General features: G+C 34.9%; 1 protein-coding gene across 1 annotated transcript; it reads left to right on the top strand.

The window, feature by feature from the left end:
• The first annotated feature begins 1,718 nt into the window (after positions 1–1,718).
• LOC107851228 (50S ribosomal protein L18, chloroplastic) lies at positions 1,719–8,186 on the top strand. The gene is made up of 3 exons (XM_016696168.2): positions 1,719–2,002; positions 6,083–6,244; positions 7,865–8,186. The coding sequence occupies exons 1-3, from the start codon at positions 1,838–1,840 to the stop codon at positions 8,012–8,014; spliced, it is 477 nt and encodes a 158-aa protein (XP_016551654.1). The 5' UTR covers positions 1,719–1,837; the 3' UTR covers positions 8,015–8,186.
• The last annotated feature ends 1,329 nt before the right edge of the window (positions 8,187–9,515 follow it).

Below are 9,515 nucleotides of genomic sequence, written 5' to 3'. Positions count from 1 at the left end.
ATATAATAATAAAAAATTATAATTAAAAAAATTCAGAAATAATATAATAATAAAAAGTTGTAATTAAAAAACCCTCAAAATAATATAATAATAAAATAAATTGTAACTAAAAAAAGCCCACCACTATGTGAAACCAAAAAAATAATATACTAATTAATGCATATCTATTCCACCAAAAAATATATAATATCATAATTAAAAAATTATAATTACAAAAAAAATTACCCCTACGTGAAATAAAAAAAAAATATAATATGAAGGAGGAGACATTTTTTTATTTAAATTTAATGTTAAGGCATTTTTATCCAAATAGGCGGATAGAGGGATATTTTTAAACCAATAGAGGAAGAAGGACATTTTTTAGCCATTTCTAATACATTAAGGGGTCGTTTGGTAGGACGTATTAAAAAAATAGTCCATGTATTAAGTATGGTATTACTTAATACAATATTTGGTAGAATTTTGGACCTCTGCATTACTAATACCATGTATTAGTAATACACCCTTTAAGATCATATAGGGTGTATTACTAATACATCCCATATGGTGGTATTAGCAATACATGAGTTTTAATACCATGGACTAATACATGTAAAGATAAAAACATGCCTCAAATTCTTTTAAATATTTTTTTATTTTCTTAATTTTATTTTTTATATTTATACTGATAAATTTATTTAAATAAATTAGTTTACAAATTTTATTATTATTTACAAAAATGCCTCAAATTTCATTAATTTTTTTCTAAATCTTTTTCAATTTATTCAATGCGAGTTACTTCTTTTCAATTTATCAAGATAATAATATCCCTCCAAATAATTTTAGTCATAAAAAAATTACTCCATTAACTTAAAAAAGTACTTATTGATCCAAATTCGAAAATAAATTGCATGATTGCATACAAACTTTAATTTTGTAAATAGGATATTCATAAATAAAAATAATTTTTCTACTTAATTTTAACACTCTACCAAACACAACTTTATGTTAATAATGATTCTATTGTCTCATTTAAAAGTTACACGCACTCTCTCCAACTTAAAAACATCACAAAATGGAAACAACAAGCAAATAATAAACAAATAAGAAAGATAACCCCCACCCCTCACCCTCCACCCCCCCAAAAAAAAAATAAAAAAATTTGCAAGTGAATGGTTAAATCTTAAAATTATTTCAAAGTAAATAATTAGTTATATTGTTCATTTTTTTTTTTTAATTTTAAAAGAAAGAATAATAAAGTTTTGTAAAGGAAATACACAAAGTTATAATATGTTGAGGGTATTTTTATAAATAAATAAATATTCTTTTTAAAATATAATAATACATATTATTTTCAATACATCAAATCAAATATTGCATAAAAAATAATCTCAGTATTACTAACCCCATCATTACTAATACAGCCTATTCAGTATTATCTTATACGCTCTACCAAATGACCCCTAAGGATATATTTGAGTCAAATAGATAGTTGGAAGGGTATTTTTGAGCCTAAAGATTAAAGATGGAAGGAAGGTATTTGTGTACCATTTTCAAAAGTTAAGAAGGTATATTAAACCTTTTTCCAAAAATATAAAGATAAAATCTTCATACATTATACCTTATAAAATATTAAATATAGTGTTTGAACATCAAATCTTTAAATATTATTTTGAAATAAATTTCATTTATTCAAAATTATTTTTAAAATACTCTAACTTCTAAGTAATTATTAATAAAATTTAAAAATATTTCCATTCTTCCACTAATATTTCATATTAGAGACTCATATTCCCTCACCTTATCCTATTTATTATCTTCAAAAATTTTCACAGTGTGGCGGTGTGAAGAAGAAGCCATGTCTTGTGCTTCATTTTCACTTTCCTTTCTCCACAAGAAGCAGCTTAATCTCCCATTTCATCCCAAATTGGTGACACCACCAATCAGAGCTCTTACAATTGAAGCCAAAGCTAAAACAAGAAGGGAAGACAGAACTGCTAGACATATTCGTATTCGCAAGAAGGTATAAACTCAATGAACAATCTTGATTTATTTTACTGACGTGTTGCAATGAAAAATCTGTTTTTGGGTTCTTGAATTTGTGTTGTAATGTAGTTATTTGTCATATGGTCACTCTAACTATTAGTTATTATATCTCTGGAAGTTGAAAAAATTGGGCTAATCTTGTCTTTTAGCAACATGGGGCAGTGAAAAAATCTGTTCTTGGGGTTCTTGAATTTGTGGTATAATGTAGTTGTTTGGCACATGGTCACTCTAACTATTTGTTATTATCTCAGAAAGTTGAAAAAATTGGGCTAATCTTGTTTTTAGCAACATGGGGCAGTGAAAAATCTGCTCTTGGGGTTTCTTGAATTTGTGGTATAATGTAGTTATTTGTCATATGGTCACTCTAATTATTAGTTATTATCTCAGAAAGTTGAAAAAAAGGGGCTAATCTTGTTTTTTGCAACATGGGGCAGTGAAAAATCTGTTCTTGGGGTTCTTGAATTTGTGGTATAATGTAGTTATTTGTCATATGGTCACTCTAATTGTTAGTTATTATCTCAGAAAGTTGAAAAAAAGGGGCTAATCTTGTTTCTTGCAGCATGGGGCAGTGAAAAATCTGTTCTTGGGGTTCTTGAATTTGTGGTGTAATGTAATTATTTGTCATATGGTCACTCTTGTAAGTCTTGACTATTAGTTATTATCTAGAGAGTTGAAAAAATTGAGCTAATTTTGTTTTTAGCAACATGGGGCAGTGAAAAATCTGTTCTTGGGGTTCTTGAATTTGTGGCATAATGTAGTTATTTGTCATATGGTCACTCTTAACTATTAGTAGTTGTTATCTAGAGAGTTGAAAAAATTGAGCTAGTTTCTTTTTTAGTAACTTGGGGCAGTGAAAAATCTGTTCTTGAATTTGTGGCATAATGTAGTTATTTGTCATATAGTCACTCTATCTATTAGTAGTTGTTATCTAGAGAGTTGAAAAATTGAGCTAATTTTGTTTTTAGTAACATGGGGCAGTGAAAAAAATCTGTTCTTGGGGTTATTGAATTTGTGGTGTAATGTAGATATGTCAATTTGGGTAATCTTGATTTTTACAAATATGGGGGTGTTGAATTTGAGCTTTAAGCATTTTGGGCTGTACAAATTTGAAAGTCTTTAGGGCTCGTTTGGTAAAAGGGATAAGGGATAACTTAAAAGGGCAGCCCCGTGCACTAAAGCTCCTGCTATGCGCAGGGTCCAAGAAGGGCCCCACCACAAGTATAAGGGATAGCTAATGCCGGGAATAATATTAAGGTGAGCTTATTCTGTGTTTGGTTGGAAATAAATGCATGGGATAACTAATCCAGTTATCCCGGGATTGTAGTGCTATTTTATCCCACCTTCATAGCTAATCACGGGATAACTTATTTCCAATCAAACGACCCCTTAATAACGAATTTTGTGGTATCATGTAGCTATGTCAATTGAGTTAATCTAGTCTTTTTTATCAATATGTGGCAAAAAATCTTTTGTGTGTGGAGGATGGGGGTGGGGGGGTTGTGAATTTGAGTTTTAATCTTTCTGGGTTGTGAATTTGTGGTAGAATGAAGCTATTTCAGTTGGCTTTATCTTGTTTATGGGGCAGTGAAATCTGTTTTTGGGGATCTTGAAGCTTTGAACTTTGAGCATTGTGGGTTGTAAAAGTTCGAAGTCTGTAATAATGAATTTATGAATTTCTGGTATAATGGAGTTGAGGAAACCAAAAAAGCCACCTTTTTCAATTGGGGGCTATCTGAAACAACCTCTCTACCTCTGAGGTGAGGTAGGTTCTGCATACGCTCTACCCTCGCTAGACCCCCTTTGTAGGATTATACGGGATATGTTGTTGTTGGCAATGGAATTTCTTCTTGGGGTCCTCAGGGTCTTGAATTTGAGCATTTTGGTTGTGAATTCACGGTATAATGTAGCTATGGCAATTGGGCTAATCTTGTTTTTTACTAATATGTGGCAATGAAATCGCTTCTAGGGGTTTTGAATTTGAGCTTTAAGCTTTATGGATTGTAAACATTCAAAGTCTTTAATAATGAACTTGTTGTATATTGGAGGTATTTAACTAGCAGAGGTAACCCCAAAAAACCACCTTTTCCAATCGGGGGTTCTTTTTCGGTAAGATTAGTCATTTTTTTGCTTTAATGGAGCAACATGGTCAATGAGAATTGATATAGCCAGGACCAACTTGATTGGTATTGAGGCGGAGTAGTAATAGTCATTGTTGTTAAGGTTAATACTGTTTACCAATATGTAGCAAAGTAATCTGTTTCCGGGGTCCTGAATTTGTGGTCTATGCACTCATAGTTATACTCCTGAGTCCCGGATAAAGTATTTGTGGTAAAATGGAGGTATTTTACTAGAGGTAACAGGAAAAAAATCACCTTTTACAATTGGGTTTCTCTTGGGGTAAGGTTGATCTTGTTTTTGCTTAAATGGGGTGATATGGTTAGTGAGAATTCATTTAGTCGTCCCCAACTTGCTTGATATTGAGGCATAGTTGTAGTAGTTTACGTTGTTGTCATCGAGGCTAATCTTGTTTTTACCAATATGTGGCAATGCAATATCTTCGTGATGTCTTGAATTTGTGCTCTATACATTGGGAGTTGTACAAATCCCAAGTGTCAAATAATGAGTTGTTGTATAATGGAGGTACTTAACTAGCAGAGGAAACGAGAAAATCACCGTTTTCAATTTTTTTTTTGAGGGTAAGGTAAATCTTGTCTTTGCTTAGAAGGACTGATATGGTCAGTAGGAATTCATGTAGCCGGCCCAAACTTGCTTGGGGTTGCGGCGTATTAGTAGTCATTTTCGATAAGGTTAATCCTGTTTACCAATATGTGGCAATGCAATCTCTTCTTGGGGTCTTGATTTGTGCTCTGTGTATCCAGGGTTGTACAAATCCCATGTCCCAGGTAATGAAACTTGTTGTATAATGAGGCTATTTAACTAGCAGATGGAACCCAAAAGAGCACCTTTTGCAAAGGAAAAATTGGGTAAGGTTAGTCTTGTTTTTTTGCTTAAATGGAGCTACATGTTTAGCGGGAATTCATGTAGCCGGCTCCAACTCGTGTGGGATTCAAGTGTAGTAGCTGCAGTAGTTGTTGTTGAGGTTAATCTTGTTTACAAATACATTGGAAGTGCTATCTGTTCTTGGGGGTTTTGAGTTTTTACTTTATGCATTCAGAGTTGTACAACACCTGGCCCGAAATAATGAATTTGTTTTATTGATGTATTTAACTAGCAGAGGAAACAAAAGCCGCCTCTGTCAATATGTAGCAATGCTAATCTCTTCCTAACATCTTGAACTTGTACTTAATGTATTTAAAGTCGTAAAAATCCCAAGTCCTAAACATCCTTCGTAGAATTTGTAGGAACCTATGTTAGATTGGCCTCTTTCCGGGAATTCACCGTCAAGATGGTTTCTCTACCACAGATTATGGACTGAGAGGATAGATGGATCTTCTTTGGTGTTTAGCATATATGCTTACTTGAAAAAACAGTTCCTTAGAAGCAATAGAATATGGAAAGTCATCAAAATTTTGGCACGAATATGCATGTTGAAAGATTTAGTATCGTCTTTGCATGTTGATCCGTTAAATGAAAGAAAGCATCCCTAGACAAGTGCGTTGAAAAGGATGGGCTCTCTTTATCCTCGTTGTCTTAACTCTTAAAACCGAAAATCTTCCGAGTAGTTTTAGTGTGAAAAACTTGGAAAACGATACGTCCACACTTACATAAGACAATTTGCACTTGCCTTTGTACATCATGTAGCTATGAACCCTCTACCACCTCTCTTTATTTTCATTTCCATAAATTTTTGTGTCTATTAGTTTTTTTTCTTGTAAACATATATTTTTGATTGATGTGCTACTTGTTTAATTCTCGTTTGACCTGCGGTCAAGATCTCGTTTTCCTTTCTTGGTCATATTCTTTCTGGTTCATTTTTTGGTTTATGTATATTCATATGAATTTTCAAGGTGCTTCACTGTTACCATTATCAAAAAAGAATCTTAAGGGTGCATAATTCATCAAGAGTCAACTCTATAACTCATCTTTTGACTTTCAGGTTGAAGGGACACCTGAAAGACCAAGACTGTGCGTCTTCCGTTCCAACAAGCATATTTATGTTCAAGTCATTGATGATTCCAAGATGCACACACTGGCTTCAGCTTCAACGATGCAGAAACCAATCTCCGAGGAATTCGACTGCTCTGCTGGTCCCACTGAAGTAAGTTCTCAAATATGTTTTCTCAAAAAGGTTAAAAGACCTTTTCTGTAAGGAGTAATGTTTAGGAAAATATGTTTGAGAGATTGAGGTGGAGCAAGAGATGAAATTATCGAAGGGTCTCCGAATCAGCTGAATTTGAGTTGTCTCCCGAATCTTATTTGCCCGTCTTCCGTGTTTTATATAAAAAGTTGAAGAATGAAATCTCTTGAACAGAAAAATGTCTAAACTGCTGATTTGCTTGCGAGGGTAGACTTAACAGCTCAGATAGTGAAGCGGGAAGTATAAAGATGATAGTTTAGATCAGAAGATTGGGGTAGTGCCGATTTAAGAGGGATAATGAGAAGAGTTGTTGGGTCTTCATTATCTATTGTTTGTATTTCCAGAAAAGATAAGCAGATATTATTGTTGTCTTTATTTACTAGGTTGGCTGAAAATCGTCGCTCTTGTACCTTAATGCCCTAAGACTCCATTCTTCACCTAACCTTTTAAAACTGCAATATAATCAAGGCAGAGTCAGCACTAGGTAACTAAGTGTACCTTCCGAGGTAGTTGATGCGCATCATGCATGACTTAATTTGTTCAAAAAGCAGCTTTTCTTTTCCATTTGGAAAAAACTTGATTTTTCATTTCACTCTTTTTTGTGGATAGAGGATCTCATGGATGTAGCTTCTCTTTGTTTAGTTGTCATCGCAGTTTATTTCTTATATACCTAGTTCTGACTCCGGACGGGGAGCCTTGGAGTAACTGGTGAAGCTGCTGCCATGTGACTAGGAGTTCACGGGTTCAAGTCGTGGAAACAACCTCTTGCAGAAATGTAGGGTAAGGTTTCATACAATAGGCCCTTGTGGTCCAGTCCTTCCCCGGACCCCATGCATAGCGGGAGCTTAGTGCAGTGGGCTACCCCAACCTAGTGCTGACCGTACTGAGCACTAAACATGTTAATATCAAGCAGATTTTGGCTTTGTTTATCCTGGTTATCGTCTCTTGATTGCTCATTCGTGGGAAAAATAACAACTTTTGCATTCTCTCTTCATGTTTACATGTGCTCTGTTATGTTCACGGTGGAGTTATTTTCGTCGATTAGGATCGTGTTGATGCTATTAGATATGACTCCATAAAACATATATGAACTATCACATGGCACGGTCAGTTGCAACACTGAAAGGAAGATTCTATGAGGATTTGATTGATTTTCATTGCATCTCTTTTCTGAACCTCTTAGGCATAGCGCGGCCATTACACGGAAATGATTAAATGAACTAAGAAACAGCAAACAGCAAAGCACAGCGAAAGGGTGTAGAGTTACAAGAGAGAATTACTATATGATGTAATTCTCCTAGCAATTTTCTTGCATCAGTCTAGTTTCTCGAATACTTATTATGCTATCGGAAACAGTCTCTCTATTTCTATGAGCTAGGGGTAAGGCCTGCCTGCACTCTACCCTCCCCAGACCCCACCTGTCGGTAACAACCTCTCTATCTCTATGAGGTAGGGTAAGGCTTGCGTACACTCTACCCTCTCCAGGCCCCACTTGTGGGATTACTCTGGGTATGTCGTTGTTGAATGCTTGTTATGCTGTTTATGAACAGAAGGCTCATCACAACAAGCCTTTGTTTGCAGGAAGTGGCAAAGAAAGTAGGAGAAGTTATCGCGAAGACCTGCCTAGAGAAAGGGATCACGAAAGTAGCCTTTGATCGCGGAGGTTATCCTTACCATGGACGGATTGAAGCTCTTGCTGATGCTGCACGAGAGCACGGCCTTCAGTTTTAGAAACCGCTCTCTTTCTTCCTATTTTTCGTTGCACAAATGACCTTTTCCAATCTTCCCATTTGTTCCAGTTTGTAAAACTCATGACTAACAAGAGGGATGAACTGGAGTTCAATTGTATGATCTGCAATCTTTTTGCTCTTAGATGAGAACTTTGATTCCTTTGTACTTCAAATATGGCTTTGGTTTTACAATTTAGAGTAACCTAATGTAACTCATGGCTAATATGTTAGTACATATCAAAAGGCAGCCCGGTGCACTAAAGCTTCCGTTATGTGCAGGTTCCGAGGAAGGGCCTCACGTCAAGGGTGTATGGTATGCAACCTTAACTTGCATTTCTGCAATAGGCTGTTTCCAAGGTTTGAATGACAACAACTTTTACCGGTTACTCCAAGGCTCCGCTTAATGTTAGTACATATCAAGTTCTAATTATATCGAGATAATGGTAAAAAACACACCGGAACCATCATCTTTTTTCGTGAGTTTCACATCTCATCTACCAGTTTTTGTTTTTTTTTAGTTATTCAATTTTCCTATATGTGCCATCATCATCATATGTATAAAACACTGTGCGATAATTTAGGTAGAAAAAGAAAATGAATCGTCGGTCTAATCAACTACGAGGCGTGTTTTAATATGTAGATGGTGGTAGTTCAGGCAGCAAAAGGAAACAATTACAAGGCGTGTTTTACTACGTAGATGGTGATAGTTCAGGCAATAAAAGCGAAAAACTGCTAGTAAGAGCGTGAATCGCGCAAAAAAAGTGATTGTTCAGGCGTGTTATTGGTTTGACTAAGCATATATAATCACATCATAATAACCATACCATTGCTATTCATTGCATAAACAATTAACAGCACAATTACAATGCAAATCCAAATACAATTGAAATCTCTCCATGATATTCATCAACCATGGGGATTGAACTAAAAAAACAAAAACAAATTGGTATAAAAACAAGTCTAATTTAACTTGAATGACAACCAATTTGTCATCTCTTTTTCTACCTACCAAACTAAGTGCCATTAACATTTTTCCAAATCTTGCTTTTGGGTGTCACATCATAGCCACCACATCCACAAGCATTCCGCGTTCACACAGGGTCCGAGGAAAGGACCAGACTTGCTCCCACGACTTGAATATGCGACCTATAGACCATATAGAGATAATTTTATCGTTGCTTCAAGGCTACGGTTCGAAGCAACTAGCAACTATGTACATAAATTGCTTGATTCTTGATAGCAAGGGTTCAAGTTCTTGGCTTTGACTTGTCTAAAATTGACCACATCACTTGAACATCTTCATATGGACAAGCCATTACTTCAATCTGCAAATTTACTATATGGTTCTCCTGCCCTGAAACCACATAAAAAATACTAGGTTTGAAAAACCGACAAGCGACTAATAAAACAGACGCAAATCCAGAATCTAGAATCAACGAGTTATATGATCTTACAACCTTACTTTCTAACTTCATTCTTTTGTTTGTACGTGTATGTATCAG

This window comes from Capsicum annuum, chromosome 12, assembly GCF_002878395.1.
Source record: "Capsicum annuum cultivar UCD-10X-F1 chromosome 12, UCD10Xv1.1, whole genome shotgun sequence".
NCBI lineage: Eukaryota > Viridiplantae > Streptophyta > Magnoliopsida > Solanales > Solanaceae > Capsicum > Capsicum annuum.
The sequence above is the reverse complement of the archived record's forward strand: the minus strand, read 5'-3'. Positions and strand labels throughout refer to the sequence as shown.

Coding starts and splice junctions, on each gene's coding strand:
- LOC107851228 (XM_016696168.2), top strand. CDS start 1,838: ATGTCTTGTGCTTCATTTTCACTTTCCTTTCTCCACAAGAAGCAGCTT. Junction 2,003..6,082: donor ATATTCGTATTCGCAAGAAG/GTATAAACTCAA, acceptor TTTGACTTTCAG/GTTGAAGGGACACCTGAAAG. Junction 6,245..7,864: donor GCTCTGCTGGTCCCACTGAA/GTAAGTTCTCAA, acceptor CTTTGTTTGCAG/GAAGTGGCAAAGAAAGTAGG.